Raw genomic sequence first — 21,151 nt, 5'->3', positions numbered from 1 at the left:
TTAATAGAATTTTAGAATTTTCCTATGGTGGTTTAACTTACTTCTACTAAATTATTAATTTAAGATTTTGATACATATATATATGTAATAGACACGAACTTAGAAGTAATCAACAGCATGAATTTTGATGGATAGAAATGCTGATCCATAGTGAATAGGAAACTGGCAACCGGAGCAGATAAAATCTTTTTTTTTTTTTTTTTATTTCAGCAGGCATGCTACGGCCACAGACAACTTGGCACATGATTTGTGCTTATTTCCAGGAATTTGCATTTTTGATAACCTTGCAGTAAAAAGGAAGCAGCAGAAGCAGTCCAGCTAGGCCGAAGAGTAGCGAGCGAGCGTGTCATGTTCAGGCTGAAATCTTATCAGAGAGTTACTTTTGGTTCTCAATGCATCTTGATTGGATAATTAATACTGCTGTAAAATTATTATTGGCTTTTTGAGTTTTAGTTCCATTTACATCATCAGAATTATGTAAGAATCATATGACATAGATTAGTCTCGAAATGACGCAGTGCAAACAAACATTACTATTTTTAGAATGCAGAGGGGAAATTAATTTACGTTGCTAATTTAAATTATAATTTATCTTTTTATATTATTATAATTTATCTTTTATTTTTTATATTTTATTTCATTATAATTTATCTTTTATTTTTTATATTTTATTTCATTATAATTTAGCTTTCCTTATTAACATATTTTTAAAAAAAATTTTTTCTGTGCGAATTTATCGTTGAAAATGATATCTACAAGATTTTATTATTTAAAAAATTATTTATATCAAAACTCTATTTTTTTCACTATTGTATTTCTCTTGCTTCGCTAATGCTTTAATACTTTCGTCTACAAGGCTTTTCTGTCGCCAAGACTTGTTTTCTGTTTGAAGGGGGTATATGTAAATCAGCTTCTAATTCAATTTAGTAACACCAATTTAGTATTCGGAAAATCTATACCAAAGTTTAATTTCTCATTTTTAATTTGGATATTTCCTCTTTATTCTTAAAAACAATTCTGGACTGCGCGGACTGCGCCATTTCTAGATAATGGATTTCGAGATCGATGACATGGCTGATTCAAAACGTGAACTCAAAATTTTGAGAACTGAAACCTTTCTGTCCTAAACCAAAACCTTCCTCTTGGCGATCTTCCAGATTGGATAGATGCGCACTTTCAGCTTCAACTTCTGAGCTACTTGGGTGCTTCAGTGTACTCTCTTCCTATCGCAATAGTATTCAAAAATGTAAATGTACTTAATAGGCACGATTAGAGTGCCAAATGAATTGTGTCCACTAATGGGAATTTAAACAAAAACGGAATTAAATCCAGGTCGTCTTCTTCCTCTTGAATATGGATCGATGCTTCTAAGCATCAAGTATCTACGCCAGCAACATTGCTATAGTTCTACGTCTCAGAGTTCTTACTTCAGCATTTTTCTAAATTTTGCTCTGAGCAAAATTATATATATATATATATATATATATATAGAGAGAGAGAGAGAGAGAGAGAGCTCGGAAAATCTATACCAAAAGGCAGTTGGAGGAAAACGAAACAACCTAATTTTGTAATGGAATGTGTGTACCCAAATGATGCTTTGAGGCGTTACAGCGTGATGCTGAAAGGAAGACAAAAGTCTTCAGATGGCGTAAATTCTCATTCCCCGTGCGACCTTGAGTGATATGCATCGCTACAGGAATACAAAGCTCCCCGACATGAATTTTATCTCTGGCTGCAGCTAAAACGGAACAGCTATTGAAAAGAGGTATAATGAACGATTCCCATGCACCTCCTTTGAATAGCTGCTCCGTTTCCTTCTGCAGGCCTACGGATAAAATGCATCTCTGCGAGCTGCTGCGCTTTCCGCTAATGATGTGCACCTTTCGAAATCCGCACTGGTAACAGCAATTCACTATAGCAAAACGCTTTTATCTCTCGATACATAGCGCCCTGTACTATTTTGATAGCCATTCGACAGGCATTCCATTACAATCTGTTTATTTGGGTCCATTACATTTTTCCAGATATTTTCCAAGCATGCTGTATAGGTGTGTATGTAAATATAATATATAATATAATATATATATATATATATATATATATATTTAATACTTCAAAGAGTTAATTTTTCGCTTTGGTATTTGAATTTAATTTGAAGTTTTCAGATTTTTTAACTTGTCACTATTATTAGCGGCCTTGCACATCTCAATGTATGCGTTGTTATAATTATGATAATAATTCGGTTTTGTTTTCTTAATTATAGCCAAAAGCTTGATTTGTAGTTTTAATATAAATTTTAAATTTAGCTTGTACATTTGCAGTTTATATTTAGCTTTTTTAAAAAAATTATGTATTGAAATGTACTTGTTAGAAAGCAACAAATGGCAGAAGTTTTCAGAGATAACATATATGCAGCAAATTCTAATCACGACTTTTCATGTTGTATTCATTCGTATGTTAGGCGATTACTTAAGTACAAAAACTAATAGCAGCTAAATAACATATTTTTTTATATTTTATTTGTCCTTTGATTACGCAAACAGGGCTTTTAACTAAAATTTCTTTCAATTTAAGAATGTTGCTTTGGATTCACGAATTTTTCTTTATGCAGCAATGGAGCTAGGTGTAATGGGGGGAAAAAGCAGCAGAAAAAGAAAAGGCTCAGTTTTGCATGCATTATTTTCTGCAATAAAGTTATTGAATTCTTAAATATCTTCAGCTGGGAAAATATAAGCTTCTAAATTTTGATTTTAAACTTATATTTTCTATTTTAAAAGAAATACTATGCATCAGAAATTACAAAATAAATGAGTTAACAAATAATTTTTTTTATGGCAGGACTTAACAAATGGCCTTTCTTGATTTCCCCCCCCCCCCCCTTGTTAAATACTCTCTGCTGAAAAGTCTCTTTTCGTTGCAAAATTCAGTCAGGAGATAAAGCAGGATTTTTCTTATATTTTATTCAAACAGCTATTACTTCTGTTTTTATCTGTTTATTTACCTTCAAAATAATCTTTCAGTAAAGCTCAAATTTTCATTGGCACAATATATCAACGTAAATGGGTACTTAAGAATCATCTTTAAAGCACAGATTTTACATCTACTTCTTCAAACAATATGCTATAATTATTTGTTTATATGATTAAAACAATTATTTTTCTGTAATTTTATAATGGAAAAAAAAGGTTCAATTAAAACACTTGGCAGTAGGCTTAAAGAGCTACTGGTATTTAATACGTAGGATTACTAACGGAAGTGTGAAGATGTTATAGAACAAATAAAACAAACAAAAGATTTTACACACACATATATTTTACTTTACTTTATTTTTTATTTATTACATTTATTCATTCAAAATGACCCTGTGTAAAATTGGTCGATGATATGAGAAATAAGATGCATAATTTAAGATGTCTGCATTTATATTTTTAGTAAATGTTAAATTTACAAATGAATTGCCAAGTGTTCTTGTATAGTGACTTGGTACCATATCGAAATCAAAATGACGTCTCTAAAAGCAAATGCTTTTTCATTTCGTTTCATGTCTACATTGAAATCTTTCATCATTAATAGGATTGTCTGTATCTACAGTAAACTCTTCATCGATGAATAAAGTAGTCTCAGAATATTTCATCAAGGCCCTAAACACGAACATCTTCAGCCAACCTTACCACTCACACGCGGTCGTGCATGCGCACGGAGATTCGACTTCACCAAAATTTCTCTATTTTTTATGCGTTATTATGCATATACCCTTTGTCCAATTTTTTAATGGTTTTGTTTTTGTTAATGTGCTCTTTCATCTATCTAATGATGTATTTAGATTGGTTGTAACATTTATATTTTCGAAGATATAAGCATTCTCATACTGCTCAAACAGCGTCTTAATTTTTGCTTTCCCATCAGACTATTATGGGGCAACGTACTCCTACGTTAAAAATAAATTAACAAAAAAAAAAAAAAAAAACTGGTTTCCGCCGTAATATTGTATCTGTGATATCTCGGTCCACGAGGAGCCTCCTAAAACTATTTATTATCATTGGAAGTTAAAGTGCAGACTTCAGAATGCGGAAGTGATGTATCTTTATTATCATTTCATAATATCATCTTTCCGCAGGAAAACAATAAATTTTGATAACTCTCAACTGGAAGACGCTTAGGTTCTATTTTGGCGGTCTTGAAATGCTACTGAATCGTTTAACTTGAGAATGATAATGCCGCAAAGAACTTTTTTAACGCTAAAAACTCGAAAATGCACGAAACTTTAGCTTCCTCCTCAGCATCGCTTATATTGTTTTTGAATCATATCCTTTCCCCCAAAATTACGTGTTCATTAAGTCCAAAATAAAATAGACTTTTAGAATAAAACTAATTTCTGATGAGAATCTGGCAATTTTTCTGTCATGAGCATTTGGGTACGCTATTTATTTCATGAATATGCAAGGCAACTCCACAAATGCTGTCCGCTGCATGATATCCGATAGCCTTGACAGTAAAAGTTTGATAGGGAAAAAAAAAAAAAAAAAAAAAAAAAAAAAAAAAAGGCCTAAGCTTCTCCACCCCCAAGGCAAGTGGAACAGGATTCTCAAATACTAATCACTCATGCAAGAAATGCTTATAACAAAAAAGGTCAGCTGCTTAATATTAGCAGTCTTGCATGCAGGTATAGATGCAGGGAAAAGTGTGGGGGACACTACGATGTGCCATGGGTCAACTGGTACTGCTTTTCCAAACCAACTATAAAAAAAAAAAAAAAAAATTGAAGAAGGAAAAAATTGCAAGTTTTATAAGAATTTAGAAAGAAAGGCTGAGGAAATAAGCGACCGAAGCTTTCCAAAGGATCTCGTGTTTACCTAGCATGGTACATCTGTACGCCCCGCATTCAGTATTTATCAAAAATAATGATTTAGGACGTAAAAAGAGTACAATACAGTTTCAATAGAATTTGAAATTAACAAAGTAAATTGAGCTTCTGTTTTGGTGTAATAAAGTAACAAGTAAGCATAATTAGTACAAAGATAAATATAATAAGAACTGGGAACACAATGTTATAATAACCTGTAATAATAATACTGGTACGAAGTGCCCAGCTGCGGTAAGATAACTTCCCCGCAAAGTGGATTTAGGGTTGCCAGAAAGTAAAAAAAAAAAAAAAGAAATGTAGGGTTGCCAGATTTGGCGCGAAATCCCCCGTTTGGCGACATCTGCGACAAAATTGGCGATATGCTATAGACGGAACGAGAACATTCTAGAAAGAATTCTTACCGGTTTTCCCGAAAATGTTCTCAAAGGCAGGTCAAAAGCTATAAAAACCGTGCCTGTATACTCAGTAAGATTGCATCGAGAGTATCTTGAGTTAAGTGGTAGTGTCATGAGTTTAGAGGTTAGCTTGAGAGCGACCGAACCGAGACGGGAGCTGTACTTTAGTGCTTTGCCGTGAAGCTGTCTTCACCGTTGTAGCCTGAAGGCTGTGTGGCTGATTGTTTCAGCGTCTTTATCGTAGTTTTGTGACGGCGGTAAACGTATCTCTCGAACTGTCCTGTGTAATACTCGCGAATAAACTGTGTTTTGATTCTTCATCAAGTGTTGTCATCAATCACTCCAAATCCACGTACCCGTGAAACGCAACAATATTAAAGAGGAGTCCCCACAGCGTTATTACAATTATAAAAGGTTATTACAGTTTATAAACTTCATAAGTGGAATCCTTTTGAACATACTCACAGAATGTAAAAGTTCATTAAATTTATGCTGTATGAGAACTTGACAAAGATCTAAGTCGTAGGAAGAGAGTCGCTGCATAATTTTTGAAACTCCGGATACTGATATTTATCTTTAATTAGAAACCTTTGGAATGCCAGAATAAAAGCTTTTGACTTTTACATCCAAGACCTTTTTTTTTTTTTTTTTCTTTCGCATCTGTGACTGAGTGGTTAAGACCTATGAATACTGGTAGTTCGACTCGAATTCAAATCCGGGTGGCGTTGGATTTCATACATTTCCCCATGTGTAACGTGAATAAGAGCTAGTTCCCCTAAGTAAATCCTCTACGCAGACATCCTTAACTTTATACAAACAGCCCTCGTTGTTTTAAAATATTCAAATAACCTTACCTTGTCTAGTTAGTTATATTCAATAATCCAGATAACGTAACCCCTTTTTTCCCCCTTTCTGAAACTCTTCAAAAATATCTGGCTGTTTTTTGTATCAGATCATTTTATTTTTTCAGTGAGTAGATAATTATATATGCATATAGCTAATTATATAATTATATATAGCTCACTGATTTCTACTTTATTACGCATTTAAGAACATTTGGGTAAAAAAATATCTGTTTTTAAAAATTTTAGACAGAACAAAGTTATATATATATATTATGATATAATATAGCTTTTTTTTTTTTAAAGAGAAAAATATACAAACAAAATATTAAAGTGCTCTACAGTTTGGGGACGGAAGATAATCGAATCACACGATAATTTCTTATAACTATCGCAATAATAGTTTTAATGGTCGCAAACTTTAAGTGGACAAACTCGGTTTCTCCTTCCTTTCCAATTTTCTATTATCTAGGAGTTTTCCAAAGCTTTGCACAAGGATGACGCAAGCAGATATCGATCTATTTTTGTATACTACAGACGGGAAACTCAGTTATTTTTCTCAGACGATTTACTATCTCCTTTTATTGCTCAGTTCTAAGCACTTTTTACAACTGAAAAATAAAAGATTTCAGTAGAACATATTTCTCGAGCTTTTTTGCATACGAGTATCCATAGTAAGGGATTAATTTTGAAGATTGTTTTTACACCCAAATGCATGTTTATAATTCATTATTCTACATGTACTTGCTTTATAATACCAGTTAACCTGAAGAAAAAGAAAAAAGTGTAATGAATATCATCATTGTATTTAAATTTCGAAATGGGAATATAATTGTGAAAAGAAAACTTATAATAATTTAGTACACTGCAACACATTTTTATCGTAATGGATATATTAAAAATGATAATCTCATATAAATTATGATATTTGATATCAGTAAGAATGTTATATATAAATATTATTTTTATTTAACTGTTGATTAAGTGAATAAAATAATTCTGAATAGTTAATGAATAAATATCCATACTATTTATCAACTACCTTGAAATAGTTACAAAGTATATTTTAAACTTACTAAATAATACTTCAATAATTCAGCGCTGTGGCAAATGGAATTCTCGATTCACTAAACCAGCTGTCAGATCGAATTCCTGTTTTAAGTTTGCAGTTCTCGTTGCACCGCCATAAATTTGCACTAATGTAGAATTTCATGTTGTGACCATTTTCACAAGTTCGATTACGATGCAAAATATATCTTTCTTGAAAGAAAACTATAGAATCCTCTTCACTCCTCGGTAAATTGAAAATAGTAAACGTTTTTGGAACAGAAAATATTAATTAATATAATACAATAAACAATTCAAAATTCACGATTCCCGCCTCGCTCAGCAAAGCCACAGCAATTTAGAGTTCACGATTAATAACTCGTGATTTGACGAAACCTCAGCAATTCAGAATTCAAGATAGATAACTCGTGGCTTAACGAAACCGCAACAGTTCGGAATTAATGATTTGGCTATGGTTTTCAACTATCATTGGTGATTTATCGTGAGGGCCGGAAACTTCCAAGTTATTTAGTTTTATTTCCAGAATATAAAGAAATAAACACATCTCTTCTACTCTTTATTTTTTTAACAGAAATTTTTCATTTTAAACTCAAAATTGGTCGTTTTTTCAGATTTTTATTTTTTTATTATTCTCACCTATGTTACTTAACTTCCGATAGTCCGTCAATCACCTGGTGGTTAAAATTACTGAACACTAATGGTTCAACCCACGCTGAAATCCCATGGAACATCGGCCGAACGGTAAAGTCGCTGAACATGGTACTTCGGTCCGTGGTTCGAATCCCGCGAACGGACTGGCTGCATGGGCGTTTTCGTGGTTTTCCCCGTGTGTAACATATATACGAGCCAGTTTCCCTTAGAAAGTCCTCCACGAAGGCATCCCTCCCCTCAAGCAGATAGCCCGCGAGGCTTTGCCATAATCACACCCACCACCACCCATGGAAAGTCTAGGCTGCATGTAGGGCTTGCGCCACGGCTGGTGTACCCAGTGTGGCCTCACCGAGCGGCAGAATTTTTTATTTTAGGGAAGCATCTAGTAAAAAAATTTAGAGATGAACAAAATGTTTAGAATTTAGAAGGGGCACTGGCAGAAAAATTTGGGAAAAGCAAATTTTTATAATTTACGGAAACACTTGGCAGCGGAATTTAGGAGCCGCAGAAATTGCAAAAGGCGGCAAAAAGGCAGCTCCAGCCCTGGCTGCACAGACGCTTTCGTAGTTTTTCTTACGCATATTTGAATGTAACCTATTCTTCTTCCAAATATTTCTTTCACAAGCAAACAGAAGTCGGATATTTTGTGTTCTACCTAAATTACACGAGGAGGTTTTTCCGCCTAAAACCTTCATTTCATCTTTTACTACTGAAACCATGCATTTTAAAGAGTGAAATCCACGGGTTCCTTACGTCTCTTCTCCTATTAACAGCTCTAGACAGGATTTTCACATCAATAAAATTCATGTGCCTCATTTCCTCAAAAACGTTACATTAGCAAGCTTCCGAGCCTTGCCCGCGAACCAATCAAAAGCTTGTGCAATTAACCTCCAATATACCTTCTGGAATTTTCTGAAGCATTGAATATAAAAATAAACGAGACACATAAGTTTACGGTTTTTAGAAAGCCTACGATTCGTAAATTAAACAATTTTGCATGAAAGGAAAAGAAATAATAATAATAATAATAATAAATAAAGCCAAGAAATCGATCAAAAATACCCTAAATAGTGAAATGTAGGATTTGCACATTGTACAGTTGGAGGTTGTGAAGCTGCAGATGATGCGATGATGTGTCAACGAAATTACTTTTCAAGACCCTAAAAATTCCATGATTTTGTTTGAAAATAATACTTAGATCCTAGTTAAAAAATTACAGTGACACATAGGTTACATTACATGGGTTTTGATTTCATTTCTTCGATAAGTTAATAATTTTTGCTTTAACTTTCATAACCACTCATTTAAAAATGCCGATTTTTCTTCTTCATTCTAGGATACAGTCCCGAACGTAATTACGAATTCAGAACTGTCGAGGTCAATCTCTGATAATTGAGAATTATATATAGTTATAATAATTTTCATTTAAGTGTTTCTTGTCGGTTGAAAATTATTTTAAAGATTCCGGCAATAAAAAAGAGCTGAAAAAAATTGCCTTAATATATGTGGCAAGCAAAGTTTTACTTCTGGTATCAGAATCAGATCCAATTAATGTTTATATTTCATATTTGATCAAATACCTTATTGAATTGAAAATCTACTTTTAAGTTGCTAACATATTTTTAAATGAGCCATCGCGATGATTATGAACATCAGTCCAAAACTGTTACGGAAAATTTCTTTTCCTACTTTCAACCATGGTTTATTCCATGCAGGGGAAGAGCACAGATAGTTTTGATCGCATTATCGGACTTGTTTTGTCCGGACTTGTTTGGACTTGCTTTAAAATGCCGGTAACTGCATGGGGTGACTCAAACAGAGAGTTACTTCTCGATCCGGTTCAAAGCTCTTGCAATAAGATAACAATTTCGCCCGGGGACAATTGCTTTTAACAACTTCAAGGGTGGAGTTAATACCTACTTTGAATGACCTCTTTCCTTACAAGGTCGCTTTGGATTGGCATATTTATTCCCAGTTTATCCGTTTCCTCAGTGGACAGACAGAGTCTTGAACTGTTTATTATTATTACTAGTTATTGGGCGTGTTCGTGAATTATTATTACTGTGCTTTGTATGCAAATCAGCTGCAAATAAAGGTTATTGCTTTCACCTTCAAGCCACGAACTATGAAAAATCAATTAATCACTAAAATTAACTGTTTATTATTATTACTAGTTATTGGGCGTGTTCGTGAATTATTATTACTGTGCTTTGTATGCAAATCAGCTGCAAATAAAGGTTATTGCTTTCACCTTCAAGCCACGAACTATGAAAAATCAATTAATCACTAAAATTAACTGTTTATTATTATTACTAGTTATTGGGCGTGTTCGTGAATTATTATTACTGTGCTTTGTATGCAAATCAGCTGCAAATAAAGGTTATTGCTTTCACCTTCAAGCCACGAACTATGAAAAATCAATTAATCACTAAAATTAACTGTTTATTATTATTACTAGTTATTGGGCGTGTTCGTGAATTATTATTACTGTGCTTTGTATGCAAATCAGCTGCAAATAAAGGTTATTGCTTTCACCTTCAAGCCACGAACTATGAAAAATCAATTAATCACTAAAATTAACTGTTTATTATTATTACTAGTTATTGGGCGTGTTCGTGAATTATTATTACTGTGCTTTGTATGCAAATCAGCTGCAAATAAAGGTTATTGCTTTCACCTTCAAGCCACGAACTATGAAAAATCAATTAATCACTAAAATTAACTGTTTATTATTATTACTAGTTATTGGGCGTGTTCGTGAATTATTATTACTGTGCTTTGTATGCAAATCAGCTGCAAATAAAGGTTATTGCTTTCACCTTCAAGCCACGAACTATGAAAAATCAATTAATCACTAAAATTAACTGTTTATTATTATTACTAGTTATTGGGCGTGTTCGTGAATTATTATTACTGTGCTTTGTATGCAAATCAGCTGCAAATAAAGGTTATTGCTTTCACCTTCAAGCCACGAACTATGAAAAATCAATTAATCACTAAAATTAACTGTTTATTATTATTACTAGTTATTGGGCGTGTTCGTGAATTATTATTACTGTGCTTTGTATGTAAATCAGCTGCAAATAAAGGTTATTGCTTTCACCTTCAAGCCACGAACTATGAAAAATCAATTAATCACTAAAATTAACTGTTTATTATTATTACTAGTTATTGGGCGTGTTCGTGAATTATTATTACTGTGCTTTGTATGCAAATCAGCTGCAAATAAAGGTTATTGCTTTCACCTTCAAGCCACGAACTATGAAAAATCAATTAATCACTAAAATTAACTGTTTATTATTATTACTAGTTATTGGGCGTGTTCGTGAATTATTATTACTGTGCTTTGTATGCAAATCAGCTGCAAATAAAGGTTATTGCTTTCACCTTCAAGCCACGAACTATGAAAAATCAATTAATCACTAAAATTAACTGTTTATTATTATTACTAGTTATTGGGCGTGTTCGTGAATTATTATTACTGTGCTTTGTATGCAAATCAGCTGCAAATAAAGGTTATTGCTTTCACCTTCAAGCCACGAACTATGAAAAATCAATTAATCACTAAAATTAACTGTTTATTATTATTACTAGTTATTGGGCGTGTTCGTGAATTATTATTACTGTGCTTTGTATGCAAATCAGCTGCAAATAAAGGTTATTGCTTTCACCTTCAAGCCACGAACTATGAAAAATCAATTAATCACTAAAATTAACTGTTTATTATTATTACTAGTTATTGGGCGTGTTCGTGAATTATTATTACTGTGCTTTGTATGCAAATCAGCTGCAAATAAAGGTTATTGCTTTCACCTTCAAGCCACGAACTATGAAAAATCAATTAATCACTAAAATTAACTGTTTATTATTATTACTAGTTATTGGGCGTGTTCGTGAATTATTATTACTGTGCTTTGTATGCAAATCAGCTGCAAATAAAGGTTATTGCTTTCACCTTCAAGCCACGAACTATGAAAAATCAATTAATCACTAAAATTAACTGTTTATTATTATTACTAGTTATTGGGCGTGTTCGTGAATTATTATTACTGTGCTTTGTATGCAAATCAGCTGCAAATAAAGGTTATTGCTTTCACCTTCAAGCCACGAACTATGAAAAATCAATTAATCACTAAAATTAACTGTTTATTATTATTACTAGTTATTGGGCGTGTTCGTGAATTATTATTACTGTGCTTTGTATGCAAATCAGCTGCAAATAAAGGTTATTGCTTTCACCTTCAAGCCACGAACTATGAAAAATCAATTAATCACTAAAATTAACTGTTTATTATTATTACTAGTTATTGGGCGTGTTCGTGAATTATTATTACTGTGCTTTGTATGCAAATCAGCTGCAAATAAAGGTTATTGCTTTCACCTTCAAGCCACGAACTATGAAAAATCAATTAATCACTAAAATTAACTGTTTATTATTATTACTAGTTATTGGGCGTGTTCGTGAATTATTATTACTGTGCTTTGTATGCAAATCAGCTGCAAATAAAGGTTATTGCTTTCACCTTCAAGCCACGAACTATGAAAAATCAATTAATCACTAAAATTAACTTCTTTTGAACTTGTGCGAAGAACCAGCAGGTTTTAAATATGGCTTTGGTTTAGCGCTAACTTTTTGAGGAGCAAAACAGTTTCTAATTTCGTCAAAAGAAAAACAGTATATAGTGCAGTGAAATCAAAAGCAATATCATTTTAAGAAATTTATGTTTATATCTCAGGTCTCACTTTCATTGTAGAATTTCTACCCCTTCCAAAAATAAGTGCTTGTAGCGGAAATACGGATATACGTAACGTGCCATTACAGGTATCATTTATTAATTATACTCTTTATTGAGTGAGATAAACGTTGATAAAATATTATTAAGAAGTAATAACCGATCCGTTTGTTAAAATATAACCATCCAGTGTGTTATCATACATTGGTTTTGTGTATATGTATTTTAGGAGGAAAATTAAAATTCTTATGCACCTCATAGAATCGGGAATTTTACAGGTCGCTTAGCTATATGAATGCACGCCGATCTGGTAGTGCAACGTAAAGTTTCCTGTTGTAATGCGAAAGTTAAATGATAAGGACATTTCCAATACAAAAGAATTATAAACTGAAATTAGTTTCGTACAAATCATTCAAAATTAATATTATAGTGAACCCTGTCTAAGCTGTTCATCCCCAGTATTAAACCCTCTCTGAGCCATTCGTTCCTGACATTACATGATTTTGGTCTTTTGTGGAGGTGGTTACCTTAAAGAGCTCATGTTGATGTGAAAACACCACAGCAAAAAAATATAGCGGAAAAAAAAACTTCGAAAAAAATAACGCAAAGGGAACACATCATGGTACAAAAACATGGTGGAATGAAAAAAAAAAGGGGGGGAAGTAATGCAGTTCTAAAACAGCATGGCAAAAACTGAGCAGTTCTATAACATCGTCGTACAAAATATCGTGATACAAATAAAGAATCTGTGAATCATGACATAACAATAACATCACAGACATGCGTTTTCTTCCTGAAAAAAAATGTTAAATGAATTTTCGCGTAATGTTTCCTGGCAGAAGAAAAAAAATAAGTAAAATTTTTACCTCTATAATTTCATATTTCGTATTAATTAATAATATTGTAATGAAAAGCCAAGAAATTTAAGCTTTAAAAATCTGGAAATTATTAAAAACTAATAAAATGTATAACATTTAACAGGAGATAAAATTTATGTACGTTCCCTTTTCTAATAGTTTTTATAATATTGTTTTCATGAAAATCTACTTAAACGTCCTTATCAAAGAGGTTAATTAAATATTGATTTTTGATAGTGAGAAACATAAGTTTAAAACTTTGCCACGTCCGGGTCACCATTGTAGCAATCACATGGTGGTATGCTCTCTTAATATGTAGTTTCTCGCTCATGTGGCCACCCATAAGCACCAATGTGAAGTGTAGCAGCGCACGAGTTTCGCTTGCACTGGAGATGATAATGACCTTGGGATTCTATCCTCGGTCTGTTTCATGCAAGTCGTATTCTCTACCACTAGTTCAAAAAAGCTTCCGTGCATTAGGTTCAATAATTCAAACTCTTTCAAATTTGTGAAGGTTGAGTGGCCCTCGAGATCGCTACAATATTAACATCTATATGTAACATTAATGCACATTAATTTTCAGATTTCGAACACTTGAATTTGCTTTTTACTTTTTCAGAAAAACTTTATCAAATAACACAAAAATATGGGAAATAGTGGTAAAAATAATATCGTGTATCTTCTAGTGCTCATAAATCATCAGGAGAAAATTTACTTCACATTTTTCTTGTCAGAAAATGATGTTATCATCACGCGATGATTTATACGTGCTTTATTATTTTACTAGGATATTTTTTATTACGGCGTTTAAAGCTGCGAAGTTTTCGGCATCGCCATTACTTTCTACTGCGATGTCTTTTGTTTGCTTTTTTCTCCTGACGTTTCGCACGACAACGTTTTTCCTTTGCGTTGTTTTCTCCGCGACATTTTTGTAAGCAATGATTTTATCCGTGTGATGACTACATAGCCGTTCATCGTTTTTCTGTCTAAGTATAAAATTCAGAGGAAAGCGATCATTCCGTTCGTTATGAATACATATGCAAATTTTGTTTACATTACAGTGTTTTGCAACCTTAATTATTAGGCATGCGACTTTGGGATTAGGCTTAACAGCCCCGTCGTTCTAGCTTGCTGATGTTATATAATTGAACCACTCGAGAGACAGGACTGTCGGAGCGCCACCCAAGTGCGGACCTTATCAATTCATAAAATACTATTCCTCCCTAAATATAGCAAGCTTCCAAAGAATGCGCGTCTCTTCGGTATCTTAATAAAATAAACATAAATTTCTCCCCACCCTCCACAAAAAAAAAAAAAAAAAAAAAAGAAAGAAAGAAACCATGACGCACGTTAACACTCAAACAAGTACGGGAAAAAAGCAGTAAATCTATAAAATAGTGTGCAATACTTTTTATTAACGTCTATAGGCTATATATTCTTTGAATATTGTAAGCCAAGTTGCATGCCGTATACATTCATCTAAATTCGTTTAACAGCATCTTAAATGAAATAATTAAAATCAAGAACTCGTGGTCCGAATGACTGTAGTTTCGAATATCTGGAGATAAGGGATACGATAAGGAGTTCTTAATGCGTAAGGGAACCGTTTCTAAGATGACCATTTATGATTCCAGATGATTTTGGTATTTTCTGGAAGCGGCCATCTTACAAAGAATATATTCAATACCAAGCCATTTTAGAAAGCTGGTCAGTTCCAAAGTGTTCACTGTACTTTTACAAGCACATGAAATGATATACGTAAATAAAAACTACGTATATAAAAATAACTACGTAGAATAAAAAAGTATATAACTGCATATAATACAAATTAATTATAAAGAGAGAGCCTTCAATCAGTTGTTACCGAAACGACGAATCTCATTCGAAAAGAGGTTACCTTTCGAACTACAAGTAAAAAACAGAAAACGTTCTGAGAACGACATAATGTTGTGGTCGCAGATGGATGAGGCTTATCAGATTCAGATGTGTTTTGCCACGTTGTGACGTAATTTATTCTATTTTCAATCGAAAATATCAGATAACACCTTTTCTTCAATGAAAACTTTCGATATGAAATAAATATGTTCCAGAACCATTTATACTCAGATGTCTGTTCGAGTGCTTTGTTTACCGTAGGGGAAAAAAGAAAAAAGAAAAAACAAGAGATAATTTTGTTCAAAACTCAAAACTTTCTGTTTCATTTCATGCTTTCCAACTTGATGTTTACGAAATAATTACCAACTTTGTGACTACACATTTCTCGATCTTAAATAGGCGAAAAATATAATAACATTAAAATTTTCGAATTTTCAATTTTGGGGTAAAAAAATAAAGTAGACTAAAGACGATTCCAAAAATATATAATTTATGCATGTTTCGAAATTTTAAAAGACCGAAAACTTTCATAAAAAAATATAAACAAGCACTATCACCCCCACCAGTTTAAGGACATGTCTGGTGTGGTTAATATAAAGCCATATCAGCTACTAAAAAGTATGTCTGTAAATATTCTTTGCCAGAACCTATTTTATTAGCTTTTAAAAGTGCGTTTAGAAATCTCTTCAATAACTTATAAAAAACACAGGACAAGCATACCAAAAAACTGGTTTTGTGAGTGTTATCGTATTAACATTAGATTTGTTAGATACGGTAATATGTTTTAATGATGGTTTACAAAGCCGCAATAAATTAGTGAAAATTAATTTTTGTGCATTTTAAAATTTAGAAGCACCCTAAGAAAAACATACAATTGCTTGTGTAGACAAAAACTATTTATTTAACCATTCATGAAAAATAAGATATTAAATTGCTTCTACTGCTGTCAATAGCTTTCACGCTATTCTTAATTTGAAAACTTCTAGCATACATGAAATTCTGCATCACCATTATACTTTATAGATTTCTTTATTCTACACATGAGTTTGAAATGACTCTTTTAATTTTCTTCCTTAGCATGGGCTCAAAACAGAGGCAGTGTGAGATACGTTCCACCTGAGGAATACGATGGGGAAAGCAGACGAGCTCAGCATCCTCCACCCACCAGAGGAAGTTCCACAAGGCGTCAGAGGCCAACCAAGGCTCCAGAATCATCCATTCTGGATGAAGAACATCAAGTTTATCAGGTGACTAAGATAAAAAATTCTCATCTGTAATCTGAAAAAAGAGCACACTAATTACAAGCCGAAGAATGTTTTTGAATCATCTCAGCAATATAAAATCTAATAAATAATCAGATGACCGATAGCGATAAGTAATGATAGATTTACAGTTTCATTTTGCATGCATTTCTATGATCTATTATACTATAATTTGTTAAGTTAGAGAGAATTAAGAAATATTTGTAGAATAAAAAGCAAAATAATCTATGTTTTTTATTACTTATAGCCCCCTCCAAACCGTGAAAGAACTTCTTTCAGAAGAAATCCAACACGTGATGCTCTTCCTCAATCTATACCCGTTAGAAACGAGGAAAAAACTCGATTTTCCCCAACAACAGTCAAAGAATTACCTCATATAACTACAGCAGCTCCAGAAGGACGGCCTCAAGGAAGAAGGCGTAGACCAAAGAAGAGGAGGAGACCTCAGGCGGCTGTTGCGAAGGCAACAGAAGGGCAAAATTTGGAAGATCCGTCAAGTGACAAAGTATCTGAATTATTAGATTCTGACCAGAAAAGGTCTCAGCCATTCCATGGAAGCACTGAATCCCGAAGTGCTCCAACAAATTTGGATTCCGATCCCAGTTATCAATTAGATCCAACTCTTTGGGCTAATAATAAATTTGATGAAAGTATTTCTAATCCGACAGGAACAAACGCTGGTAGTTCTCAATATTACCCGCCAGAGCCAGCTACCAACAGACTGCCAGTGGAAGATTCCGGTAGACCTGAAAATAGTCAACGGTATCCTCAGTCCTCCCCAGACCCCACAAATACTAGATACGTTCCACCACAGCCTGAAACTTCCATACCAAACAGAGCATCATATGTGCCAGTTCTTCCTCCTGTTAGGAACACAGCAGCGGAAATCTCACATTTACCTCACGAAGATTATTCAGAGGACAGAGGCAAAGATGCCATGCGGCATACGATATCTCTAGATCGCAGCAATTCTCAAAGACCTCCTGCAGACAGATCACCATCCGATCCAAGAGATTTAATATGGAATTCCGGAATTAAACCAGCTCAGAATGATATCCATCCTAACAGTGAATCTGCGGTGCCGACGCGAGGTCATTCTGATGTAAGATTGCCACAGAATGAGCAACCACTTCTTGCTCCAGATTTAAATAAAAATTTTGATTCGTCAGAAGAAGTGCTGCGCAACTTGCAGCACAATGAAAGGCCTGAAGCAGATGTGGACAGTCAAGAAATCTCAAATCCTACAAATCGGCTCCCTAATCCTTCTGTAACGCATTACGATTCAGTTTATCCTTCATATACAGATGAAAACTTGTCTAACAGGGAAGAATCCAATTTTGCACCTCACCGTAGACAAGAAACTGTACCTACGGCTACTAGAAACTCAGTGTCTTCCCGTAGTCAACCTCAGATCGATGAGTCGACAAGGCCAAAAGATGACATTAATGATGCAAATATTGGCGGTCGTCAGATTTCTAGATATCAGCCACCTCTTCAAAGAGCTGGATCAAGATATAGACCTGAAGATTCAGAAAGAACATCAAGCTCCAGAGATCAAACGAATCCAACAGACCAACCAGCATATATAGCTACGAGAGGCCGTGGATCGGTTAGACAGCAGTCAGGAAATGCACTTTCAAAATCGCGCGGTTCTTCTAGACATCAAGCCGAGCGTTCAACAGAGACGCCAGTTAGAACAAGAAACACGCAGCCTCACGACTATGATCGGGCACCTACCCGAACGCGAGGTACACAACGGTACCAACCTGATCCCACTGAGACTGGTTCAAGAGTCAGCTCTAGAAGACAACCCGTAAATCTAAATTCCGGAAGTGATACTGTCCATGCACCTGTTGCTCCTGCTCATCGTCAAAGATTACCTGTTCATAGCGATACTGTAGCTGAAGATCATCAGCCTGCAAGACCTAGCGTAAATACGAGATACGAGCCTTCGGCACTTACATTACACGACGCAGGTGACCTGAAAGACACCCTGCGTTCAGAGCCTGAATATGAAATCAGAGACTACAATGCACAGCCACATCTTGAAGATGCCGGAAATTTGCGAAGCCTTCTGCGTACAAGCCCTCAAGCTGAAGTCAGGAATCACGAGCAGCCATATGTAGAAGAACCAGCAGAAGAACATAACGACCGAAACAAATACGTGCCTGAATATCACACGCCGAGGGTACGCACTAGGAATGAAAATTTCGATCAGCAACGAAATTCGCCAAGAGAACAACCCGAGCGTTCTCGCACGAATCGTAATCAGCATACACCAAGTCAATTACCTCAGTACCAAGAACCCCAGAATCCTCGTGTTGATCGTAGACAACAAACAGCCAGAACCCAATCCCGTCAACAATCCAGATCAAGGCATGAAGAACCCATTCCACAAACAGTTCGATCATCGGGTGGTGCTAAGTTTTCGTGTCCCGATCCATTTGGTTTCTTTGCCGATCCCATACAATGCGATAAATATTATGAATGTCGAAATGGTACTGCTGTAGAAAGCCTTTGCAATGATGGACTTGCTTTCAATGAAATCAGCGCTCCAAAATATTTGCGATGTGATTCTCTAAGAGATGTGGATTGCAGCTCTAGACCTCAACTTCGTAAGTATTCTTTGTTTATTTTTACTGTTTATGTTTACGTGAATAATTTCTGCTTTTCATGTAAGTACAACTGAAAAATTAAATTTCTTCTCAGCAAAATACTGTGACATATACAAATTTGCAAAGATTAAAGTTGCAAATGATCTATTTCATGCAACATGCAATAATTCATTGGAATTAGTTATCTAAATTAAAATTAGTTTGAAATAAAGTGACTATTTTGCCGATTCAGAAGGTAAATATCAATGAATATGAGAGTGGGCGAAAACGAAAAGAAGAAAATAACTTTTCTGCTCTAGACACTAACAATTAGGTAGCTTAAAATAAACTCATAAAACATGCAAATTAATTTTTGTTATTACATAAGTAAATCTTATTAGAAACGCGGAAGAAATTACCTTCAAGACACGAAAAGAACTGAAAATTTCGTAATGTCAAATGTGAACTGTAAACAAACATTTCAAAGCCACCAACATATTTAACTGCTTTCTACTTCACAATTTCTTAGTGCTGGTAATGAAATGAGTTGCCCTTACACTCTAGAAAGCTTACAATAATATGAAGTAGTTTAACACAGAGATATGTTGGTCAGACGCTCCTTTCGCAATGAAATAAGTTCATAAGGAAATGCATATTATCAAGAGTTACAGTTGTAAGCTCATTTAGTTTCAAAAGCTGGCTTTGCAGCTTAAAGTTATTACTTTTTCGCTAATAATTTTTATTATATTAAACTAAAAATTGTTTGTATAATTTTTCTTTCATTTTTTTTTATGATTTTCAAAATTTACATTAAACGATTCTCTTCAGCAAACACAAATAAATTCCTTTTCTGCTTATTTCTTAAACTTTAAGAGTTTCTCAGTGCGTTGGGGCCACCAGCGGCCGAGCGGCATAAAACAGCTGAACGCTGGTAATTCGACCAGGGTTCGATTCCAGGAGAATGGGCTAGGTGCATGGGCGTTTACGTGGCTTTTCCAGTAGGATTCCATTTAGTTCACTAACCAGTTATTTTAAGTTTGGTATCTTTCCTGAATTCTCTTTTTCATCTTTGCGTTTTCTCTCCAGAATGCAAATTAAGTAGGTGAAAGAGAGTATTTAAACGGGTGAAAGGAGAAGGTTAAGACAGAGCGTGATTACGTTAGTGTCGCGTACATTTGCTATTTTGTCCTCCAACTAATAGCGGTTGCGCATTCTGGCCGTTTTAATTAGTCTATCGCCGGCGAAGTTTCCTGAGTCAGCCTGTTATGATAAATTAAATTGCACTATTCTTAGATAATTTAATTTATCATGATTTATGATTTAATTTATCATGATTTATGATAAATTAAATTACACTATTCAAAAGGTAAGAGCACTACGTCTTACCTTTTGAATTTATTGTTAGATTTACCTGTTCTACCCGAAAGGAGTTCGTATTTTTGTGAGCAGGAAGTCCGCGCCTTTCTGTTAATGATAAATAATAAATGATAAAAATTAATGATAAATAAAAAAGGCTTTTTACCCCCTTTTCTTTCTAGTGTTACTCTTTATGCCTGTGTGAAAAGTCGCCAGGCAAAACTCTGGGATCTAGACACTTTGTAAGGTAGCCAAAAGAGACTGACCTTATAATCACTTGTGTAACGCGGATATGATCCAATTTCTGTCCTCCACGAAGTCCTCCACGAAGGAATTCCTTCCCTTACGCATAGCCCTAGCGTGCTTTGCCATTAATCATATAAACTAAACAAATCTTTTCGTTCTTTGCGTGGTCTAAAAGTAGGACCAAGTCAATTTTACCTCCTTCCACACATTTTCACTAGTGAAAAGATTTCGCAGATTAATTGAATTAACTGTCAGGATGTGTATATCTTTTGATTTGCTTTGGAAATATGATGTGTCCTGAATAAGAACAGGGAGCTTACTCAGGCTATGTTCAAATATGTGTGGAATAGACAACACCAGCAGGAAGGGTTGATTTTACCCTTTATTCTCTATAATATCACAGGTGCT

At 34.2% G+C, this 21,151-nt stretch overlaps 1 protein-coding gene across 1 annotated transcript in view; it reads left to right on the top strand.

Annotated features, from left to right (window-relative positions):
* The window catches only part of LOC118183612 (uncharacterized), a 65,037-nt gene that overhangs the window by 33,212 nt on the left and 10,674 nt on the right, over window positions 1-21,151 (top strand). The window contains exons 2-3 of the mRNA XM_035353205.2: window positions 16,363-16,532; window positions 16,795-19,162. Of these exons, the coding sequence (XP_035209096.2) occupies window positions 16,363-16,532; window positions 16,795-19,162 (2,538 nt within the window). The remainder of the gene's footprint in view (window positions 1-16,362; window positions 16,533-16,794; window positions 19,163-21,151) is intronic.

The sequence above is a fragment of the Stegodyphus dumicola genome, chromosome 4 (genome assembly GCF_044657685.1).
Source record: "Stegodyphus dumicola isolate Sdum_Otavi_A_Nest chromosome 4, ASM4465768v1".
In the NCBI taxonomy this organism is placed as follows: domain Eukaryota; kingdom Metazoa; phylum Arthropoda; class Arachnida; order Araneae; family Eresidae; genus Stegodyphus; species Stegodyphus dumicola.
Note: the sequence above shows the minus strand (reverse complement) of the source record. Positions and strands in the feature narration are given on the sequence as shown.